Here is a 24,853-nt window from a genome sequence, read left to right as displayed (position 1 = left end):
GGCTTACCGTCTTTGCACGTGGCCCTGTGTCTACGCAGCACAGGCATGACGGGCAGCTGCGCCGTAGACGATTCAAATTCATAAACAAGGCCTTAGGTCATGATGAGTTCAAGCACACAGGGCCAGAGTGCCAGACTAGGCCGGGTTTTTTAAACCTAAGCTGACCCCAGGGTCCAAACCAAGCCTGGATTGGGCTGAGATTGGGCTGCAGTATTTAAGCCCAGTTTTTGAAAACCCTTGCCCATCCTGGGGTCCTAGGGCTCAAACCAAGCTGGCTTGGCCCGAGATTGGGCTGAGATATTTGAGCCCAAGCCCAACCCTATCAGGCTCAGGGCAGGCTGGGCTCCCCCCCACCACCCACCCAACTAAATCAAAGGAGAGTTGAACTTATGATCTCTTAATTGTGGAGTGTTGGTCCCTTTCAACTGAGCTACCCCTTGGGGTTTATAACCAGCTTTAAAAATCTCCATTCATGGATGACATTTTTCTTCTCACTAAACTTCTAAGTTTATCAGTTTAACATTGTTCACATCATCTTAAACTTCAAAGAATTTTAATTTTTGTTTTGACAGGTTCTCATCTTAAAACAATCTAAAAGGATTATTCTTGGAGATGCTTATGCCACAAGAACCCTTGAACTTTAAGCTTGAAATGAGAGGACTAGAAGCACTATTGTAGTATTGTCCCTACCCTTCATGAGGGAATCATATCTTTAACTGCACAATAATAGATGAAGAGCTCCCGTGAGCAAAGAAACCAAACAAGGAATTTTCTGGTGTGGAAGAAAAAGGCAGGACAGTGTCCATACTTCTCTAGGGCTCTCTTTTTCTTTTTATCCACCACTGTTGGTGTCATGTAGCCTTGTAACCCAAATTTTATTGACCAAAAGTGTCCTTTGTCTTGTTTAGGAAGTGTAGATAAAATCCAGGTAAAATTGTAAAGTGATTTGATGTAGGTGTGTGTTTTCGACTGTATTAAGTAAATTAGTTGATTCTGAAGATACCACACTAGTTTATAATAAAGTAGTTGATTCGGAAGATTACATTTTTTTTTTTTGTGCTAAAGGTCAACAATGTGTGTATTAATATGAAATGGTAAGATACAAGAGGTGTTCAAAGGGCAAAATTCAGACATGCTATCTCTAAAACTAGGGAATCCACCTTCGGCATTGCCATCATTGAACCTCCCTAGTCAGTAGAACAAAACCAATACAAGTCAAGAATATTGGTAAGATGGCCTGCCTATCGCCTCATAGCCAACCATACAAGCGATAAAATCCTGCGTTGAAGTCCATTTCCTGTCAGATTTCTGCCTGGCTGCATAGGATGAAATGATAACACACTAGTTTATAAACTAAGGGACTATCTAAATAACATCTCTATATTTGTATTTTGAACTTGACACTTTCATTTAATTTCCCCTTGTCTTATTTTCCAAAATCTTTAAGGTAGGGACATAAAGGGTTTTTCAAAATAATTTGAAAATGATTTATCATTATTTCATTATCAAAAACTATCAATGCCTTGCACATTTTTCAAGTTTACATGTGAAGCGACAATAATTATCCCATTGGGGAAAAAATGTTATATACTAAAAAGGTAAACAAGATTATAAATTATATGACAACTTAAAGGGTGTCAATAAGAGAATCCCATTCATTAAATTGAATCCAACTCTACTTTCCTTTTCTTCCTCATTTATCTCTTTCCATCCTCACTTTTCTGACCTCTCCTTATCTCCATTGTGACAACTAATCATCCCACACAATCGTCACCACGAAATGGAAGCGAGAAATCAAGACAATCACAGATAAAGATAATATGCAAAGAAAAAGAATTTACTAGTTCGGCATGGTGACCTACATCTACGAGATAATCACACAAAGCTTACCAGGAAAAATTACAATTCACACCCACACCCCTAACCCATAACGCTATACATAGGTCTCACTCACAGTACAACTCACAAATATTTACACAAAAAAAAACACAGATAAAGTACACCCAAGAATTCCTACAAGTGATGCCAGACTCAACTTAGTAACATAATTTCTCATATGTGCATTCTAAGCTATGTACACTTGTATAAGGTTAGTTTTGTGCGTCACAACAGTCTCTTCCCCTCCCTTTTATAGAGAAACAGAAGTGAGGGAGAGAGGGGTGGCCGTAAACGAGCCGCATACGGCACCGTCACACGACTTTTGTACCATTTTATTGAGAAAAGAAAAACATTAATTGTATGTCAACTTGCCAACATGTCCTCTTTCTTTCTTGTTTTTCACATTCTGCCACTTGAAGACTAATTTTTAAATTGTTTTCACAACTTCAATTTGTCCAATCATCACCTATCATTAGGTGTCTGCAATCCCAAGAGAAGTTCTGCATCATATGAGCTTCTCCCTCATAATAGGCTTTGTTAGCATATTTGCTACTTGTCGTTAATATGAATCTTCAGTAGTGAGATTACTTCATCTTCCATCACGTTTTAAAAGTGATAACATCAATGTGCTTAATACAAGTATTAAATATTGGAACTGTTATTTCACCCCGAGAGCTCCTCCATCAAGCCCTTTTCATCATGAGGAAATAGGAAGTAACAAAGAGATGTTAGAAAGGATGCTACAAACCAAGGCTGGGTTGGTATGCATTCTTGAATGATTGTTTTTATCGTTCAAGAATGCAAAATTGACCAAGAATGCATACCAAACACAACCTAAATATGATGAGAAACTCGATCACAAGGTAGCCAATTAACTCACCTGTGAGATGTACTGCTCAGCTTCTGTTCCCTTAAGCAAATGTATTGAGTGACGAACAAGATTGTGTGATTGATCATCAAGTACCACATCATCACCAATATCATCAAGCACCCTGACCCAAATGTAGGGATCCTTGGGTGGCACCATATCCTGGCAAAACAAACTATATTTTCTAGTTGAGAAAATCAAAGAATGTGTCCTATGTGCTTGTGGATGTCCAAAACATCCACTGGATGGATAGCAATTTGGAATGCAGAGTTGTTGAGAGGTAGCCAACCACCTTGAAGACAGTCTCATCCATTCCTCCTATCCTTTCTACAGTAACATTTCTGTCCTTACAATTGAGTTAGAAACCAACTACTTGGTTCCTATTCAATGACCAAGTCATTTCATTGCTTCAGCAATGATGACCAATACCGCCACTACAATGAGGATTTAAGACAACATTTTAAAGGCTAGCCACTAAATTATCATAATATGCTATTGATCTGCCAACTGGCTATTCAACATCAGCATCCAATGTATTTCCAGAGTTCGTGCATATGAGTGTAGAATGATTAATTTTCTAAGACGCAATGATCCTCGTAACAGAATCTTGTTAGTTTTCATTCACAGCTCCTAGTTTTACTATCATGGGAAGGCTTGGAGATTATAAGGAATACTTTTCCCTCATTTTTCTTATTTGTGCATGTTAGAGAGAGAGAAAGAGAGAAAGATACCACAGTCAAATCCAGATCTAGTTCTGACATGTAAGCTTCTAGAGCAGCAGAAAGATTCTTGAAATACTCTCTCTCAGACTGGTTGAGCTTTCCTTGAATTTCTTGTGGGAATACCGGCCCCACCTTCCACCTCAACCTCTGAATAACTTCAGCTCGGTTATACCTGTGTGGTTACAGAAACGATAGTTGACACATCCAGCAAGAAATGTATATGAAGATTTCAAGCATAACGAGCTACCCAGTAATAGTTCTTAAATAAATAAACAACACTTCAGATGTAAGCAGCTTACACATAAGCCATGAGGGAATGTTTATTGCGCATCCAACCCGGCTTCCCGAATTTTCCTGTGTAGAACCACTAGTGAGTGAAAGAAATGACTAGAACTTCAAACATCACATATCAGTAGCTAAGGATATAGAAGCTATAAATGGAATATATATATATATATGTAATGAGTAGCAGCATCAGGTTATTAATTAGTTGAGCCTCTGAAGTTCATTGACAGCAACAAAGAAATTATATATATCTATATATTTTTTTTTAGGGGGTGTGGTGGAGGGTGGGGGAAGGGGTCCCCTTCAAGGTTTCCCATATATTTAAAGGTAAGAATATTAGAAACTTCAAAGTTTACAAGTAACAGTAACAACTAAGGGTAATAGGATATAGTATCTTAAAATCAAGTGCATACAAGAATGTCAGAGATGAGGTTAATGATTGGCATATGCATTACGACATACTGTCCACATAACCAAATAATTAAACATAGGTACCATACCAAGTTGGATATTTCAATTTGAACCCATATCATTGGTCCATCCAGATCATATAGTTAAAATGTAAATACCCCACCAAAGAGAGTGCTTAGGCTCTATAAAGGAAGAAGATTTTCTATATATATCATATTTTGTATACATGCATAACTACATAACCAAAAGGCAGATGTGTTATTCATACTAAAGAAGGTAGTCAAGATACAACTGTACTATTTTTTAAGCATAATTATTTTATCAGAAAGGTTACAAATGCTATGATCCCGTTAACCGTCAATATTTTATCAGTTGTTGATGATACCTTCTTTGAGTCTACACCACACTTTTTTGATGAAAATCGGCAACTGGATGATGATATTCTAATGCCTCCACCAATTCCAGCCCTTGTTCCTATTACTGACTCTGCTTTCAAAAGTCCACTCCCACGAACCATGCTGCTCCTTCACAACCGTCATCTACTTCATCAGACACCTTACCTGGGGATCTTCCACATCCTGATTTTCTAATTGCTCTTCGTAAAGGTATTCATACTTGTACTTAACAGTCTCAAATTGCTTACCTTATGTCTCGTCTTCCACCTTTACTTTGTAATTTTGCATCATCTTTATCTAATGTGACTGTATCTATTAAGTATCAGGAAGCTTTGTTGCATCCTCGTTGGAAACGTGCTATAGATGTTGAGATAGATGCTCTATTGGATCGGCTGACTTGGTCTCTTATTGATTTAACCTCCGGAAAGGAGCTTGTGAGATGTCGCATGGAACTAAAACTCGCGAGATCTTGGTTTTTTCAAAGGTCGAGACAAGATGGCAGCCGAGTTAAAAAATTACAATCTTGGTCGAAATCTCGACCCGACCCAGATTTCGACCCTTTTTTCTTTTAAAGACTTCCAGAACTCGACAGATCTTGCGAGTTCTACTAAGACTACCATTTTGGTATACAGACACCTATCTATGCAAACCTTGGTATATAGACACAGGATAGACACATTTAGTTCTTTGTCGAGTTCTACTGAGACTGCCAATTTGGTATACAGATACCTATCAATGCAAACTTGGTATACAAACATAGGACAGACACTTATTTATGCCTAATATCATTTACTTAAGATATTATTCATAAATAAGCAAATACCCCCCTATTTGAATCCAATAAAATAGTTAAAAAATAAAATTCCAAAAGGAAAAAAAAAGAGTCAACCCCCCAATTCAAGAACAAAAACTGGATTTTCGACGGTAGGTACAATTTTCAACTTTCTAATGGTGGGATTTTCTAAAATCTAAAAATTCCATAAATTTTAATATGGTAAAACATTGCTAAAAACCAGAAGTGCGGTAAAATATTCATTTGTTTTGATGTCCAATTTTTTTTTTTTCATTTAGAGTGCTTTTGACAGCATTCGTGCACACCAAATTAAGTTTGACCGGTACATAACTCCTTCAATATAAATCAGATTTATGAAAGTTTTCCAACAAGTCCAAGATTGCTTAAATCTGATTTATATTGAAGGAGTTATGTACCGGCCAAACTTAATTTGGTGTGCGAGAATTCTACCATAATCGCTCTGAATCAAAATATTTTTTTGGACATCAAAACAAATGAATATTTTACCGCACTTTTGGTTTTTAGCAATGTTTTACCATATTAAGATTTATGGAATTTTTAGATTTTAGAAACACCCCAGCATTAGAAAGTTGAAAATTGCATCTACCGTCGAAAATCCAGTTTTTGTTCTTGAATTGGGGGGTTGATTTTTTTCCTTTTAGAATTTGATTTTTTAACTATTTTTATTGGATTCAAATAGGGGGTGTTTGCTTATTTATGATTAATATCTTAAGTAGATGAAATACTAAAACATTTACTTAAAAGATATTAGGCATAAATAAGTATATGTCCTGGTTTCTGGTATAAGTGTCTGTCCTGGTTTCCCACTAAGTGAAACTCCTATTTGGACTTTATTTTTGCAAAATCTGATAGTGTCACTGTGTTTAAATGGCCTAAAATAGGCTGAGCACCAAGTTTCAGCCCCAAAATAGGTCTAAAACCCATTGAAACCAGCCTTTGAGTTGGAAAAAAAAAAATTACACCAACTCGACCAAGATCTCGAGCCAACTCAGAAATTTGGTTGGTCGAAACCCGAGTTTTAGTTCCTTGAGATGTCGTTGGATGCACATAGTAAAATATTTTCTTGATGGTTCTGGTGAGCGTCTAAAAGCTCGATTGGTTGCAAAAGGCTTTTTTATGGTGTTGATTATTTTGAGACTTTCTCTCCAGTGAAGCATCTCAACTTTATAAAAGTCCTAATCTCCTAGCAGTCAATCTTGATTGGTCACTGTTTTAGCTAGATATCAAAAACGCATTTCTTTATGGTGACCTTGACGACGAGGTTTATATAGAGCAACCTTTAGGGTATATTACTCAATGGAGAATGCGTCCAAGGTATGCCACTTCACAAGGCTATTTATGGCTGAAACAGTCTCCACATGCCTAGTTTTATTAGTTCAATAAAGTTATTGGTGAATATGGGTTCACTCAGTGCTTCTCTAATCACTCTTGTGTTCATACGTCATCAGGGGACAAAGTTGTGATCCTTCTTGTGTATGATGATGATATCATAATTTCAGGTAATGACTTTTCTGGCATTGAAGAAGTCAAGGCACATCTCTATTAGCATTTTCAGATGAATAAATTAGGAATAATCAGGTACTTTTTGGGTATTGAAGTTGTTCGTCGCAAGAAATGTGTTAGTTTATCTTAGAGGAAATGCGTTCTAGACCTTCTATCTGAAATTGGTACGTTAGGTTGTAACCTTATTGACAACCCTATGGATCCAAATCTGAAGTTTGGGGTGAGTGATGGAAAAGACTTTGAGGACAAACATCAATATAGAAGACCCGATGGGAAATATTTATCTGAATGTCAATAGTCCATGATAGGACCAGGCATATTGAGGTCGATTGTCACTTTGTGAGGAATGCAGTTATGCAGAAGATTATTTCAATTCCATCTGTCAACTTTGGCAATCAACTTGGCGATATGTTTACAAAGGCACTGTTTCAACCTGCATTTCTTGGTGGTTGTTTCAACCTCCGGCTTGAGGGGGAGTGTTAGCGTGTGTATTGGGTGGTCCATGGGTGTTCATGGACCTCTCTACAGTGGGATTGTTTTCTTTGTTTATGTAGTTTAAGTAGTTTAAGTTGCTGTTTCTTCTTTTCCTATTGTAATTAGTATTTAGTTTCCTGTTATGATTAGGTTTTATAATTAGCTAGCTAAGAGCTAAGAGCTTTAGTATCATTGTGTAACTCTTCATTGTCATGGTTCTCAGGTTCTGATATCTAGTTAGTTTAATTCTAATGAACTTAAAAGAACAAATAAGGATGCAGTTGGCTGCAGATGGGCATGAACTTCAACAACTACGGAGTTAACCCTACAGTCCACTATCTGGAATTTTCTCTTTGAAATTGGTATTCTAATGTGGCAGAGAAATTGCAGGTTCATCTTTTAGACCTACACAGTTATAACCTGGCAATTGGCTTTCACACATTATGAATGTATGGATAAATTGAAGATAAAGGGAAACAGTGGAAAAAAATATCAGACATCTATGATAAGATGGTGCTCTTTCCTAATGGAATTAGCAGAGCGCAGTTTTAGAAGGCCTTAAGATTCACAAACCCAGTACAAAATCACAAAGGAGTGTAACATTAGCCTCAAAAAACCAAGTTTAACATCCCGAGGGTCCCAAGGTATCCCTTGTATCACATACACACAGAGATAGAGGGAAACAGTGAAAGAAAAATCAGATTTCTATGATAAGATGGTGCTCTTTCAGGTGAAATTAGCTGAGCACAGTTTAAGAAGGCTTTAAGATTCACAAACCCAGTATCACACACACCACACACACACACACACAGATAGAGGGAAACAGTGAAAAAAAATCAGATATCTATGATAAAGCAAAATCGAAGAGGGTTACCTCATCAATGACTGAAGCTCAAGGTGGTGTGTATTACATTCTTTTAGTACTTCACCACACATGTCAATCTACATTATCATGGAAACAAATGTTACACACGGGAATAACTAAAAGCTCAAGGTGGTGCGTATTACATCTTTTACTTCACCAAACATGTCAGTCTACATTATCATGGAAACAAATGTTACACGGTAATAACTTGAAGCTCAAGGTGGTGGACATTGATTTCTTTTATAACTTGATCAAAAATATACGAGAGATCATCAAATTAGAAGTCTACTTGAATATGGAAATAAGTAGTAGACAAACAAGTTTGATTAATTTTAACACTCAAAAGAGTATCAAAGTTGGAATTAGGAGCACAATAAAATTTCAATTTGTAAGGTTTTAGGAGGCAGGAGAGGAGGACATCTTAACACCAAATATAAGATCTACGTCAAAAAGAAAAGCACACATGTCCTGCATTCAGAATTTGTTATCAATGCTGCAACTATTTAAAAAATAAACAAAAAAACTTCATTTTGAAAAATCATTATTCAACTAAATGTTTCAAATGTATATTCATTGTTCAACTAAATATTTCAACTACATAGTCAAACTAATTTCTTGAACAAATGGTGAAATAAACTAAGGATACATCGCTGTGTATAAGGAAAATGAAGACAAAAGGACTAAATAGTATGCTTCTATGATTGGAGGAAGTAATTCCGTTTGGAGATCTCATGGGAATCACCTAGACATATTCTCCGCAGTCGCATCTAATTTAAGGAGACATGATCCTTGAATTGATATCCTTTATTAAAAGATGTGATAAATCCAAAATCACACCGGCCAATCGTGAGCCGCCATGTGTCCCGGCCCAAGTAGGAAGACCATCCCGAGGCCGGCCACCTTATACCTCACTTGATTAGCCCGGATGGGAAAGGACCAACACGGAAGTCCAGGTACTACCGGCTACTACCATCAAGGACCAAGTCCAAGTACTTCACGCAGGCTACTACAGCCAACAACAAGATATACATCATCTCATGGGAACAGGGTACCGCCTACCAGCAACATAGTCCCAGATGGACCCAAGCACCAAGGACCTTATCCAACACACAAAGACGTATGAATGTCTACCTACTAGGAACATCCTCCCTATTGGGACTCTATCTCCCGTAGGAGAACAACCAACCAAGAGAGGAATCCTACTACCTAGGAACGTCTATCTACTATGAGGGCTACTCGTCACCAACTGGGACTCTCCACACCGCCACACTACACTATAAATACGAAGGTACTCTACCCCATTATCCCATCTTGAATTCTAACTATTCATCTGTTTGCTCAGAGAGATCTAACTTAGGCATCGGAGAGTCCTAGTCCGGAACCACACCGGTTCTCCTTTGTCACCCAGGTCCTTTTGCAGGTTACAGCACTCGAAGGGACCACCAGGCGATTTCTTGACGCAACAGATTGGCGCCGTCTGTGGGAACGTCGCTAGCCAAACGTACCTACTAGCTCAATCCCTTAACTACTCAATGGCACCACGGGGTAGGAAGGCCACTCCCTCCACCAATAATGCTGCGAGGGAGAGGAATGGGTCACCTCCTCCAGAGAGCTCTTGCCGCAAAGCTAACGACCATGTCTCTCAGGAGAGGGAGATCCCAGAGAACGACCAAGTTGAGGTAGTTGACCTCAACCCCGAAGTAGCTGTGGAGCTCGTACCTGACCCTAACGCACTAGCAACTGTGGGTCAGGTCAATGACTTACAACGGCAGATCCTTAATGACCAACGACTCTTTCAAGACTACCTGAGGCAGCGAGCAACGTCCCACCGCCGCAGGGCGTTGCTGCCACCAAGGATGGAACCCATCCCTCGATAAGAGCCAAACCCTAGGAGGCCATCCCTCAATAAGAGCCAAACCCTAGGAGGTCGCCTCCTAGGGGTGAAAGGTCAGAGAGACCCGCAAGACGTGCAAGTCCCACTCACCAGCAGGGAGATCCTTCACAGCATCCCAGAAGGACGGCGGACTTGCCAGTACGTTCAGGACGTGGGGTGACACCAACACACAGGTCCGTGGTACCTAGTCTAGAAAGTTCGATCAGGAGGTCGGTGTTCCAAGGTCTACTAGGAGGAAGTCACACACCAAGGCGGAGCCAGACCTACCAAGAAGAAAGTCCCTCACGTTCACACCAAGGTTCGTCGCGTTATGACCACTCACCATCCCGTCAAAACTCACGGCGGGAGGGAACTTCAAGGAGAGATCGAGACCGAGGTCGCAACGAACGTCCTGCCAAGCATGATAGACAGTCGCGAGAAGAGGAGTTAGATAAAAAAAACTCCAAGATTTGGACGAGAAGCTGGAAGGGCTAAAGAAGCAGACCAAGGGTGAGACACACTCGGTACTAGGACAACACCCATTCTCGGCAAAGATCATGGCAGCCGCATTCCCCTCTCGGTTCAGGTTACCCACCTTTGAACTCTACAGTGGTGCCACGGACCCTAATGACCATATCAACTACTTCAATGGGATGATGACCCTCTATGGGGGATCTGACGTGGTCTCCTGTCGAGCATTCCCTGCATCCCTCAAGAGTGCAGCCACTTCATGGTTCTCTAGGCTACGACCTAGATCGATAAGTTCGTTCGCAGAACTCAGCGAGCAATTCGTCACCCGCTTCCAAAGCAGCGTCAACCAGAAGAAGACCACGGTTAATCTACTGAACGTGGTACAAAACCCTGGGGAGTCCCTCAGGGAGTACGTCACCAGGTTCACCAAGGAGTCCTTGGAGGTCCGAGACTTAGACGACTAGACCCAGCACCCAGCCTTGGCTGGGGACATCAGAGACCTGGACTTGATCAAGGACCTGGCACCACATGAGACCAGGACCATAAAGGAACTTCTGGAGCGGTGTAATGAGTTCGCCAACATGGCCGAGGTACTGCAGGCTAGGAAGAAAGTGATCGAGGCCAAGCCGCAGGATAACAAGAGGTCGGCGCCTGATGACCGTAAAGAGAGCAAGAGATCGAGGACCGAGCGTCGACGGGGAAAGGGCGACCGCCAGTCCAGAAGGACAGACCGTCTCCCAGAGAGAAGCGACCGAGCAAGCAGTCCAGAGTTCACACCCCTGAATACCACCAGGTCTCAGATCCTCATGCAGATCCAAGACAGTGGCCTACTACATTGGCCACGACCCATGCTAGCAGGACCTGAGAAACGCAACCCCAACAAGTAGTGTCTCTTCCACAAAGACATTGGGCATGACACAGAGGATTGCAATCAACTGAAAAGGGAGATAGAACAACTTGTAAAGGCAGGGAGCTTGAACAAGTACGTGAAAGGAGGACGTGGCAGCCATTCTAGCCAAGAAGGTAGAGGCCGTGAACGAGAAAGAGAAGAGCCAAGGAGGGAAGAAAGAAGAACAGATCGAGATAGGGAGAAAGACCGCCCAGAAGAGAGGATAGACGGAGCAGAGCCAAGCGGCACCAAGGGAGCCCCCATCCTCACTATACTGGGAGGACCTGGGCAGAAGTCTACCAAGAAGGCTAAAAGCCCACGCCAGATTCGTGGGAGTAGCAGAGAAGCCAAATAAGATAGCTAAGACCAAGACAGTAATCTCCTTCTCGGATACAGACCTGGAAGGACTGAGCTTTCCATATGAGAATGCCTTGGTAGTACAAGTAGAGGTAGCTAACCGACCAGTACACAGGATGTTGATAGACATTGGGGCGTCCGTGGACGTGCTCTCACTAGAGGCCTACAGGCAGTTCGGGTTCGGCGACAACCAACTCAAACCAAAGCTCACCTACCTCCACGGGTTCTCGGGCGCTACGGCTTCTATCAGAGGGATAATAGAGTTGTCCGTCACCTTTGGAGAGCACCCTCGACAGATGACAATCATGGTGAACTTCATGGTCATCAAGTCCGTGGTATCCTTCAACAGCCTCCTAAGGCGACCATCTCTAATGGCCCTTAGAGGATTTATATCACCCATCCATCTGAAGATGAAGTTCCCCACAAAGAATGGGGTAGGAGAGGTCCAAGGAGACCAGAAGAAAGCCAAGGAATGTTATGCGACCTTCGTCAAGAAGAACAATGGCAACACCCGTGGAATGGCGCTATGCATGGAGAACCTTGTCAGCGACCAGAGAGATGAACTGACAGAGAGAAGAGGAAGGCTAGTAGAGGACCTCATCCCATGTCCTCTTAGCAAGGACGATCCCTCCAAGCTAGTACAGGTTGGCTCGCTGTTGAACAAGGAACAAAAGGACGAGCTTGGGCGTCTCCTCCAAGAAAACATGGATGTCTTTGCATGGTCGACCTCCGACATGCCAGGCATACCCCGGTCCATAGCCTAACACAGGCTACACATAGACCCAGCCAGGAAGCCCGTCTAACAGAAGCGACAAAATTTCGCCCTTGACCGACAGGTAGCCATCAAGGAAGAGGTCTAGAAGTTAAGCCAGTCGGGGTTCATCAGAGAAGAGAAGTTCCCAACTTGGCTCGCGAACGTGGTCATGGTACTAAAATCCAAACGAAAGTCGAGGATGTGCGTCGACTACATAGATCTGAACAAGGCATGCCCGAAGGATGAGTACCCGCTACCCAGGATCGACCTATTGATAGACGCTACCGCCGGCCATGAGATGTTAAGCTTCATAGACGCCTACTCTTGGTACAACCAGATCCTCATGAATGAGGATGATGAGTCCTACATCGCATTCCGGACGGACAAGGAGAACTACTACTACCGCGTCATACCGTTTAGGCTAATGAACGCAGGAGCCACCTACCAGAGGATGGTCAACAAAATGTTTGCGGAACAGATCGAGCGCAATATGGAGGTGTACGTGGACGATAATGCTCGTGAAAAGCGTCCAAGCCCATCAACACCTGACCAACTTGGAGGAGGCATTCAGAGTACTGAGAAAGAACTAGATGAGGCTAAACCCCACAAAGTGCGCCTTTGGCGTAACATCAGGAAAGTTCTTGGGCTTCATGGTCTCGGTACGTGGAACAGAGGCCAACCCATCAAAGATCAAGGCCATCCAGGAGATAGCACCACCCCGGACGGTCAGGGAGGTACAGAGATTAAATGGAAGGGTCGCAGCCCTTTCAAGGTTCGTGTCACGGGCGGGAGACAAATGCCTACTATTCTTCAAGATATTGAAGAACCTCCGAAGTCCTAAAGACTTTACATGGACAGAGGAGTGCCAAAGACCATTCGAGGAGCTGAAGGAGTACCTAGAAAGTCCACCACTACTTGGGCTACCAGAGCCTAATGAAGAGCTGCAACTCTACTTAGCCGCCACCCCGGTCGCGGTAAGCGCAATACTGCTGAAGGAGGAGGGTAAAGTACAAAGACCCATCTACTATGTCAGCTACGTCCTGATGGACGTAGAGACCAGGTACACAAGAATTGAGAAGGTAGCCTATGCACTAGTGATCGCAGCAAGGAAGCTACGACCATACTTCCAAGCCCACACGATCGTGGTACTCACCAACCTACCACTGAAGAAGGTACTGCATAAACCAGACTTCTCTAGATGACTGATCGCCTGGGCGGTAGAGTTGAGTGAGCATGACATCAGATTCCAACCTCGAACGGCCATCAAGGGTCAGGCCTTGACGGACTTTGTCGCTAAATGCACCCTAGTAGAGAACGAGCCAGAAGCAGAGGAACCAGAGGAGCATGATCGTGGGTCGTGGGAGATGTTCATGAATAGTTGTCACGGCGTCACAGCCATCCAAGTCGGTGGAGGGGTGTCACGTCGATATATCGACATGGCGAGCATATCGACCATGTTTTATTTTTTATTTTCTCTATTTTTAATGTCATTTAGTATGCTATAATATATGTCCTATAACATAAATTATATCAACATGAAAGTGTACTACTAATATACTATGGTTTAATTCATGAAAGTGTAATAACTATTAAATCAGTGAATAGTGAATAGTGATGGACTATTAGCTGTAATAACTATTAAATCCCTCCCCCCCCCTTGTCTCTCAACTCTCTCCCTGTCTCTATGTGTGTAAGTGTAACTGTGTATGTGTGGGCCTGTGTGCAAGGTAAGAAGAAGAAAAAATAAAAAACAAACACCTTCTCTGTGACTGTGCAACCCTGCAACTGCAAGGCAAGAAAAAGGAAAAAAAAAAACAAAAAACAGAGATAGTTCGGCTGTAATAAATCCCTCCCCCCTTCTGTCTCTCGACTCTCTCCCTGTCTCTATGAGTATGTGTGCACTGTACAGGGCAAGAAGAAGAAAAAAAAAATGCAAGGCAAGAAGTCCCAAGGTCTGCGACTATAAGCAAGCTAGTTACAAGGCAAGAAGAAGAAAAAAAAAAAACCCGAGTGGACTATGGTTACAGCACTGACTGGAATAAATCTCTCCCCCCTCTGTCTCTCGACTATGTCCCTGTCTCTGTGAATGTACAAGCAAAGAAGAAAAAAGAAAAAAGAAAAAAAAAAAACGAGAGGAGTCGAGGACTACTAACTGAAATAAATCCCCCCCCCCTCTGTCTCTCGACTCTCTTCCTGTCTCTGTGTGTGTAAATGTGGCTGTGCAAGGCCAGAGAAAAAAAAAAAAAAGGATACTACTAGCTGTAATCACTACTGGAGGCTGGGAGGAGAAGAACTGAAGAAGAAGAAGAGGTCTGCCTGGAAGGAGGAAGCAAGGCAAGAGAAAAAAAAAAACGATACTACTGGCTGTAATCACTACCGGAGGCTGGGAGGAGAAGAACTGAAGATGAAGAAGAAGAAGAAGAAGACGAGGTCTGCCTAGGAGGAAGAAGATCCAAATTAAAAAAAAAATAAAAATTTACTTACTTGGAGAGTTGGAGTCCTGGAGATTGCCGGAGAACTAGAGAAGTTCGAACTTCGAACTTGTTTGAAGGCTGCCGAGACTCGAGAGTTGCAGGAAGCGAGGAAGTTACCGTTGCCGGAGTTACGATCCCTCTCCTCTCGATTTTCCCTTTTGCGATTTCTATTTCCCCCCATTAGGGTATAAGTTATTATGTTTAATATTTTTAAGTTTTATGATAATGTGTATTGCAGGTGTAACTTTTCAAGTTACACCTCCAATACACATTAACGAAAAAGCATCTAAGTTATTAAATCGTTTTTAAAAAATATATATATATAAACCTGACTTTTATACATTAAATGTTCAAGTATCAGTCGACATACCCATATATCGTGGTATGGTGTCCATGGCGAAGCCATGGCGACACCATGGAAGCCATATCGCTCGATATTTATACATATACCATGGCGGACCTCGATATGCCCTTTCCCCAAGCGCCAGGACTCCATGGCGACGCCATGACAACTATGCAAGTAACACGGCAAGAAGCGGGCCTGGCTTCATAGTCACCAGCCCCAAGGGTTTTCGAATCCAATATGCTTTCCGATTCACCTTCCAGGCATCCAACAATAAAGCAGAGTACGAGGCACTACTGGCTGGACTCCGGGTAGCCAAGGCCATTCAAGTCACCCACCTATCCATCCGGAGTGACTCCCAGCTCGTAGTGAACCAGGTGAACAAGGAGTACAAGGCAAAGGACGATCGAATTGCATCATACTTAGCACGTGCTCGAAAGATGATCGAGGAGTTCGAGAAGTTCGAGATGGTTCGAGTACCAAGGGTCGAGAACGCCGCAGCCGACACCCTATCCAAGCTAGCAAACGATGAGCTCTGGAACTTGGTCAGTGCCGTGTACGTTGAAATACCGCATGAACCAACGTACCAGGAGAAGCAGGTCAATGAAATTGAGGAAGGGCCAAGGTGGATGGATCTCATACTCAACTACCTACAGAACGACGTCCTACTAGGAGACAAGGTCGAAGCAAGGAAGGTAAGGATGAGAGCCGCAAAGTACACAGTCGTTGACAGGGTACTATACAAGAGGGGGGTTACTGCACCACTACTCAGGTACCTAGGACCCGAGGGAGCCAAGTACGCCTCGTCAGAGATCCATGAGGGGATATACGGAAGCCACATGGGAGGGCAAGCACTAGCCTGCAAAGTCCTCCGCCAGGGGTTCTACTAGCCACGGATGCAGGAAGAAGCCATACAATATGTCAAAACTTGCAAGTAATGTCAATTGTTCGCCCTAGTACCCCATCTACCCGCCACCAAATTGACATCCATCCTCAACCTCATACTATAGAGTCATGTACTTCAACGAACGCACCTACGACGATGGGCTCAGGGCGAATTTGGACTTCCAGGACGAGGTTCGCGAGAAGGCACTCCTAAGGAACGTGGCATAACAGCAACAAACAGCCAAGTACTACAACGTCAGGGTCAAAGAAAGGCTCTTCCACCAGGGAGCCTAGTTCTAAGGAGGGCTAGAGCATCACAGCCAAGGAAGGAAGGCAAGTTGTCGGCCAACTGGTAAGTACCCTACATAATTTCCACGCAGATACGCCCAGGGACCTACCGCTTGAAAACTCCGGGGGGAAAGAAGGTAGACCGTGCCTGGAACTTAGAGCATTTGAAGAAACACTACCAGTAGAGTAGCAGTAGTCGGCTTTCAGCCACAGTAGACAATAGTTCACAGTAGGTTGCATTACAGTATTCCATTTTTCAAGGTTTTTGAAATTTTTTTAAGTTTGAAGTAAATATTTGGTTCTGGGCTACATCCGTCTACTTTCGCCATCTACTTTTCGGCCGTCGGTCACACTTTCAAGCATCGAGGTCAAATGACCACTAAGGCATAATGCCACCAAGGTCCACGGACCACTGAGGCATAAGGCCACCGAGGTCAAATGACCACCAAGGCGTAAGGCCACTAAGGTCTACGGACCATCGAGGCATGAGGCCAGCGAGGTCAAATGACCACCGAGGCGTAAGGCCACCAAGGTCAAATGACCACCAAGGCGTAAGGCCACCAAGGTCCATAGACCACCGAGGCGTAATGCCACCGAGGTCAACTGACCACCAAGGCGTGAGGCCACCAAGGTCCACGGACCACCGAGGCATAAAGCCACCGAGGTCAAATGACCACCGAGGCGTAAGGCCACCAAGGTCAAATGACCACCAAGGCATAAGGCCACCAAAGTCCACGGACCACCGAGGCGTAAGACCACCATGGTCAAATGACCACCAAAGTCCATGGACCACTAAAGCTCAAGGCCACCAAGGTTCAACGACTACCAAGGCCTATCGGCCACATACGAGTGACAAGCAACAACACACATAAGAGGCGAGAACTCAATCACAAATATCAAAAGTAGGAAGCAACAATAATTACAAGCCATTCATCCAAAAAAAATAATTACAAGCCAAGTTTGAAAGTTCCAAGTTCCACATACGCGAGAAAAGATATAAAGTCAAGGAGCATCTGCACACTCCCCTGGGGGAGTAACATCCTCCTCTGGAGGAGAAACTATATCAGCCTCTGACGGGCGAGTCACACCCTCCTCGGGCAGAGCAGCGCCCTCAAGAACATCTGCTACCCTCGCAGCCACTGTGATCGGCGGTATATAGCCCGAAAACCGAGAGAGGTCGTAATCAGAAGTCTCCCCGAGGACGTAAGCCGCCATGTCATGGACCCCCGAATCGGACACCTCCTGGTTGTACTCGTAGAATAGATCAATGATGGCTCGAGATTTCCGAAACTCCGCCACAGCTCGCTCACTAGCCTGGATCAGCTCAGCCTCCTGACCCCGCCTCACGGTCCGGAGCTCCTCCTCCAAGGCACGGACCCTGACACTCGAAGCTGAGCACTGGGCCTCCAAAGTAGCACTCCTGGAGGACAAGGTGCTGATCTCCTCACCCATCCTCCTCTCCCGGACAACACCCTCCTCACGAGCGGCCCTCTGCTCCTGAAGATCCCTCTCCAAACTCCGCAGCTTCTGAGCCTGCTGAATCTCCTGGAAAGCGAATCGCTCCAAGCGGAGTACCGCCTCAGTAGTGCAGTGCTGGACCTACAACCAAAGTCATCGTCAATAAGCCTCCAATGTACGAAGTACCAAATAGCAAGAAATCAGAAGGTACCACTTACCGAAGCAAGATCCCCATAGAGGGACCGCACTAGCTCTGTATCGCTCATCTCCTGTAGAGCCAAACACTCAACAGGGAGCCGGCCCTTGTCCAGCCACTCCCGCACGACGCCTCCATCGGACAGAGAAGCACCCTCATGGAGATCCCAGGGAAGAGTCAGAGGAGATAAAGTGGACGGGTCCGCAGCTGTACTAGAAGAAGAAACCACCCCCTTGCCTCTGGAGGAGGGTGGAATGGAAGCTCCAGGCATAGTAGTAGCAGCAGGGGTCGGTCGTGGAAGACTAACCTGTGGAGAGGTCCTCACAGTGCCAGGAGGGTCGGGACCCCCCTTCCTCTTAGCGCCCACAGCCATGACCACAATAGGAGTAGGAGCCGACGGAGTAACAGCGTCCCTTGCCCCAGCAGAAGAGTCATCCAAGGGAACTGCGTCCTGAGCCGCATCCCTCTGAGTCGCCCTCCTCCGCGAATTAGCACGGAAAACGGCAGGATCCGATCGCAGATCCACTGAACAATAGCAGACAAGAACAAGAAACAAGTCAGCAGCAGATAAATAAAAAAGAAAAGTCCAGACACAAGTATCAAATACAGGCACGAGAACAAAAATCTTACCAGGACTCAGCTTCCAAAGGAATAAGAAGGACTCCGAGTCCAACTCTTGGACGTTGAACGGACCACGTCCCAAACATCGCTGGAGGGAGTCGCTCTCGAAGTCATTCAGCTCAAGGGGACGGTTCACAATCTTGAGGTCAATAACCTCCCAGGTAGTCCGCAGCAAACATCTGGGGACCGTAGCAAAGAAAAATCGATCCCTCCAATACTTCACCGAACTGGTGAGCCCCTCAAAGAACTCAAAGTCGGCAAAGGGCCCCTTGAGGAAACGACGAACGAAATAATACCGCTCGTCATCCCCCTTCCTCAACGAATAGAAGTGCGAGAACAGAGGAACAGTGGCAGCACGCTCCATCCGAGCGAAGAATACATAAAAGCCCAAGATAACCCTCCAGGAGTTGGGCGTTAGCTGCCCAGGGGTGAGGTGCCAGTGGTCCAAGACAAACTCAACAAAGCGAGGGACGGGGAGGCGAAGGCCATAAGCAAAGAAAACTCTGTATAGACAAATCTCGTCCGTCCGATGGGAGAAAGCACGGTCATCGCCCCCAGGGGCGCGAAGGACAACCTCGGGAGGTATATGGTATTCCTGGCGCAGGGATACCAGGTCCGAGGCCTTCAGAACGCTAGAAAACTGAGCCATCCTACTAGCAGGGTCAACAACCGAGGGCACCGCCCCAGAGGTACTAGGACCCCTGCTAGGACCAGAGTCACCAGAGACCGCCTCCTCCTCATCGCTGACAATAGCTCTAGGAGAAGGCAATATAGGGAGAGTATCTACAGATGAAAATGACCCTAAAGAAGGCCCATCAGAGGACCCCATCACCACAGTGGCGGAGTCAGAGTCGCTGGACGTCATGAACAAAGACGAGGAAGGCTACTTACTTGGGCGGTACTCCCCCAATGCTAAGTTGCCAACCCAAGAGAAGAAGGAAAAGAACTGCAACGAACAACAAAGAAATCCGTCAGGCCTTAAGATTCACAAACCCAGTACCACACACACACACAAATAGAGGGAAACAGTGAAAAAAAAATCAGATATCTATGATAAAGCAAAATCGAAGAGGGTTACCTCATCAATGACTGAAGCTCAAGGTGGTGTGTATTACATTCTTTTAGTAATTCACCACACATGTCAATCTACATTATCATGGAAACAAATGTTACACACGGGAATAACTTAAAGCTCAAGGTGGCGCGTATTACATCTTTTACTTCACCAAACATGTCAGTCTACATTATCATGGAAACAAATGTTACACGGTAATAACTTGAAGCTCAAGGTGGTGGACATTGATTTCTTTTATAACTTGATCAAAAATATATAAGATCATCAAATTAGAAGTCTACTTGAATATGGAAATTAGTAGTAGACAAACAAGTTTGATTAATTTTAACACTCAAAAGAGTATCAAAGTTGGAATTAGGAGCACAATAAAATTTCAATTGGTAAGGTTTTAGGAGGAGGCAGGAGAGGAGGACATCTTAACACCAAATATAAGATCTACGTCAAAAAGAAAAGCGCACATGTCCTGCATTCAGAATTTGTTATCAATGCTGCAACTATTTAAAAAATAAATAAATAAAACTTCATTTTGAAAAATCATTATTCAACTAAATGTTTCAAATGCATATTCATTGTTCAACTAAATATTTCAACTACATAGTCAAACTAATTTCTTGAACAAATGGTGAAATAAACTAAGGATACATCGCCATGTATAAGGAAAATGAAGACAAAAGGACTAAATAGTATGCTTCTATGATTGGAGGAAGTAATTCCGTTTAAAGATCTCATGAGAATCACCTGGACATATTCTCCGCAGTCGCATCTAATTCAAGGAGACATGATCCTTGAATTGATATCATTTATTAAAAGATGAGACCATACAGCATCACAAAACAATGTCATACAACATGGAACTTCAAAACAATCTACATCAACAGGGGGAAGAGAAAAGAAAAGGGAAGGAAAGAAAGTTGCGGGAGTCAATGGAAAATACCTGACCCCTGTGAAGAGAGGAAACCATGCCAGAAAACATTGGAAAAGTCTACAATGGGTAGTATAAATAGAAAAGGCAGGTCTTAAATGTGTCACCACTCCCACGAGTCATACACATTTAAAAGATGAGATCAAGGAACTGTCAATTAGTAGCTTGCTACTTTCCAAGTAGATATGGGCTCAGGAAATATCAAAAAACACTCCAGCACAACCTATGAGAAAAACGTTGGAACTAGGCCTAAGCACGGAATATTTTGTATTCACTTCAACAAAAGACAAGATATAGACTGCAGAATAGGCCATGTTGACATCATTATATAGAAATTGGAATTCAACTACTTATCTAATTGATTTGTTATAGCTTCCAGAAGAAGGTCAAGATTAACAACATTCAAAAATCAGGTCTTGTCGCTCTTATTTTCTGTTATGCTTGGTTGCAAGAACAACAGTTTTCCCCAAAACAGAATAATCTATGGTAAAAAAACTCCTTTCTCTAATCACTTGACATTACAACCCTTAGTGCTGGTCATATGCATCTATTTGGGTAAGAGATAACAATAGGCACATTATTTGCAGCAGGGTAAGCCTGAATGCAAGAGTAAACTCAACCTTTTTCCAATTTATATGTCTTTGCCGATGCTCTTGCAAAGACCCAACCAAATTCCAATTAAAGAAATGAAAGAAGCACTTCCATTTCTTTTTGGAACCAAGGTTAATAAGTATTATTTTCCTCTATATGTCTGCTAATTTCAGAATCACTCTAACCCAAAAGTTTGAGCGGTTATGTGCTGAATCAAATGAGAGATTGCCTAATAACAAATCAGGAAAAAAGAAAAAAAAGAAAATCGAAAAGGCAGACTTACATTGAAAGCCGTGAATTGCGCTGTTTCGTTGCAAGAAAGTTCCTTCAATAGCTGAGATGCCCTTCTCCCATACATCTTTGCTTCAAAAGCTAAACCTAATCTTTGGATTCAGTCTTTCACGGGCAACAGTCAAATAACCAGCGCAATCTTCCAGTAGACATAAACAAACCTAGGAGGTTAAATAAATTAAAACGAGAAACAATGAATACCAGGAAGATATTCGTCTAAAATCAGCAGCAATTACCAAAGGATATGCAAATCGCATCACTACGAAACACATCAAGTATACTCGAACAAACGTTAATCAACTTAAAATCATCAGAGAGAGAGAGGAACTACCACCGATGCGTTAGATGGTGTAAAACGTTAATGGGCTGGGCCCAATTAGTGCGCCCACAAGGGGCTGGCCGCACGAGACCCGAGCTCCGGAGGGGGCGGACACTTAAGTGACCAACCCCTCCCCTTTTCTATTCGATCTAGGCCTCTAGTGGAAGTCGACCAAGTGAGAGGGGCGTCCAGGGTTTTGCCTATAAATAAGTATTAAACTTAAACCCTAATATATTAATTTTCATATCTTTTGAGAAGCTGTCTCTCTCCCTCTTTTTCAAGTTCTACGTTTTTCCTAGGGTTTCCATTCAGTTGCCTAGGGTTTTGTGGTGTAGATTTATCTTGTAGAGAAACCTGTAGAGATCGTGATCTGCTCGTTACTGCAAGCTGCATTCGACCATCCCTTCCGCTGTGATTCCATTCGATTCAGGTAATCCCTAAATCTCTTTGTATATGGAATAGAATGCATGTTTCCTTAACAGATAGAATCACGGAAAGGACGAAAGCTGCAATACATTTGGATCAGATAACCTATAATACTTGAAATTTCCATTAGTTACCATCAGAAATCAAGTTTTGGCGGGTTTCGATTACTGCTGCCACTGTTAACTTTTTAAATTATCTAATTCCCTCCCCAAATCCAAGGGCGGCTATATCTAATATTATTTCGAAAATACCCTTCTCAAGAGGTCTTATTTTCCAGAAATGCCCCCATCACCAGTTCACCTCTAGGACGAAAGAAATGGAACTGAGGCAATCATTTGCAATAGGGGTGTCAATTTTGGACCGGAACCGGTAACTGGATCGAAATCGTCCCACTAGGAACCGGAACCGATCCACCCAATAGCTTATTGGTTCAGATCTAGTCTTAGTGATAGGTTATTGGTCTGGATTTGATCTGGTCCTCGGAACCGTTAAGGAACCATTGGAACCAGAAGAAATGCATACACTTAAACTTGTCATGCACCATTTTTTCTGTTTTAAAATGTTAAAAGATGATCCTTGCTATTTAAACATACAGTTAAAGTGATTTTTATTATACATTTGTTGCCCAGCTGCTATTAGACCATGACCCAAGACTAAGCAAGACACTTGGCCTCTCCAATTCTAGTATTCTGCCCCTCTCATATCTGTTGCACATAGAGGATACACACCAGTAGTTAATGAATTGCTTTTGAAAGATTCTAGCTTGCTTGAGATTTCTCGTTCCGATGGAAAAAATGCTTTACATTTGGCCTACTCAACAAGGGCATGTTTGGACCCGATTAGGAATCGGAATCGGACCACCCATTAGTTAATGGTCCTGGATCTCAGTTTTGGAACCAGTGAGCTTATTGGTCCGGATTTGGTCTTAACACTGTAGAGCCGAAACCGCTAGAGAACCGGACCGATAGCCCAAAACCGGACCAATTGACACCCCTAATTTGCAGGCATGGTTTTATAAATCGGGAATCGAATCGGTGAATCGTCGATTTGGATTTCCACTGCTATTAATCGCTGCTTCCTGAATCAAAATGGAATTGGCTGAATCGTATCCAAATCAGTCATTCCTAGTCAATTTATATAATCCATCTTGAATCGGATCGATTCATTGGCTGATTCTCAATTTTGCGAATTCTTGATTCCTGAACTTATTCGATTTTCACTCTGCTTTTGGATATGTGGACCGATTCTAAGGTTATTGAAGGCCAATTTCACTCAATTCTGATTTGATCCGAATTTGAATCATCCCTGTCTAATTTTGAATTTTAAAACCTTGACGGTATCAGATTGAATATGGATCACCTTAAAAATTGATACGGTATTGACACGGATTGACATTATCGGATAAATTTACCCATGATTTTCCTTTCAAAAAATGGATTTTTTGACTATTTTAACCCTTGTTTGTATCATTACGGTATTGGCCAGGTATCGATATCGGTCACCTTCAAAACGTGCAATATCGGTCGTATCGAGCGATCTGATATGATACCTCAAACCATGTGTATGTGACAAAATTGGTCTCTGTCAATTCCAATTCAGATCAAATCGAAATCAACTAGAATCAGTCCGATTAAACCCTAGAATCGGCTTGGAAGAAAAAAAATCAAAGAATCTTGAGATGAATAATTCGATTCAGAACGGCAAAAATTAGAATCGGCCTGGACTGATTCCGATACAAATCAGCCAATTTCAGATCCAATTCAAAGATTCTTTAAACCCTGCTCTCTTAAACAACCGATGGGCATAAACATTCTTACCGGTCCACAGAACGATCCCTTGGGGATCTGTAGCATGTTGGTCTTGATTGATCACACATTGGATCGCATTCAAGAAGATGTTGAAGGGAAGGCGGCTTTTTTGGTCTACACGGCCATGCTCCACCATGACTTGTGAAAGGCATCGGAATGCAGGGCCATAGTAGATCAAAAAAGCAGCCTGCCATCTCAAAACTCACACGCATCATCAACCCCTCCTCCTCAATCAAATGTTGCCGAAGAAGGTCTCTTCCACTCATCTATCGATGGTCGGGAAGCAGGTTGACAACAGGGTTTAAAACAAACACAATTAGGATCGGGATTAGAATTGGACAGAATCAACCACAATATCCACGAACCCTAGAAATCAGTTATATGGATTGGTCAACTCATTGGACGAGGGTGCATGAGGCCCTAGTTAGGGTTGGGGCGTTTTGGTTCTTGGGATGCACATTCCCAAACACTCATCTATATGTGGGTTGAAATTTTACCCCATATCGGCCCACTATCAGACCAAAGTTCATTAGGGTTTATTATTTGGGAAAAAAGAACATTACGTAGTCATGTTCCCTATGCCCACACATAAGGTTG

At 43.1% G+C, this 24,853-nt stretch overlaps 1 protein-coding gene across 1 annotated transcript; it reads right to left on the bottom strand.

Moving 5' to 3' along the window:
* Positions 1 to 2,530: 2,530 nt before the first annotated feature.
* On the bottom strand, positions 2,531 to 21,862 carry LOC122641858 (probable DNA replication complex GINS protein PSF1). Its single transcript, XM_043835175.1, has 5 exons — positions 21,696 to 21,862; positions 8,225 to 8,292; positions 3,478 to 3,640; positions 2,759 to 2,908; positions 2,531 to 2,568 (listed from the first exon to the last, which is right to left on the bottom strand). Exons 1-5 carry the CDS (start codon positions 21,768 to 21,770, stop codon positions 2,542 to 2,544), a joined length of 483 nt encoding a protein of 160 aa, XP_043691110.1. The 5' UTR covers positions 21,771 to 21,862; the 3' UTR covers positions 2,531 to 2,541.
* Positions 21,863 to 24,853: the final 2,991 nt, after the last annotated feature.

This window comes from Telopea speciosissima, chromosome 10 (genome assembly GCF_018873765.1).
Source record: "Telopea speciosissima isolate NSW1024214 ecotype Mountain lineage chromosome 10, Tspe_v1, whole genome shotgun sequence".
NCBI classification, from domain to species: Eukaryota; Viridiplantae; Streptophyta; class Magnoliopsida; order Proteales; family Proteaceae; genus Telopea; species Telopea speciosissima.
Note: the sequence above shows the minus strand (reverse complement) of the source record. Positions and strands in the feature narration are given on the sequence as shown.

What these genes read in the sequence shown, in the direction of transcription:
- LOC122641858 (XM_043835175.1), bottom strand. Translation starts at nt 21,770, where the DNA reads ATGTATGGGAGAAGGGCATCTCAGCTATTGAAGGAACTTTCTTGCAAC. An exon ending in GAGCTTCAGTCATTGATGAG is followed by an intron (nt 3,641 to 8,224) that starts GTAACCCTCTTC and finishes GTAACCACACAG; the next exon opens with GTATAACCGAGCTGAAGTTA. An exon ending in TAGATCTGGATTTGACTGTG is followed by an intron (nt 2,909 to 3,477) that starts GTATCTTTCTCT and finishes TTGTTTTGCCAG; the next exon opens with GATATGGTGCCACCCAAGGA.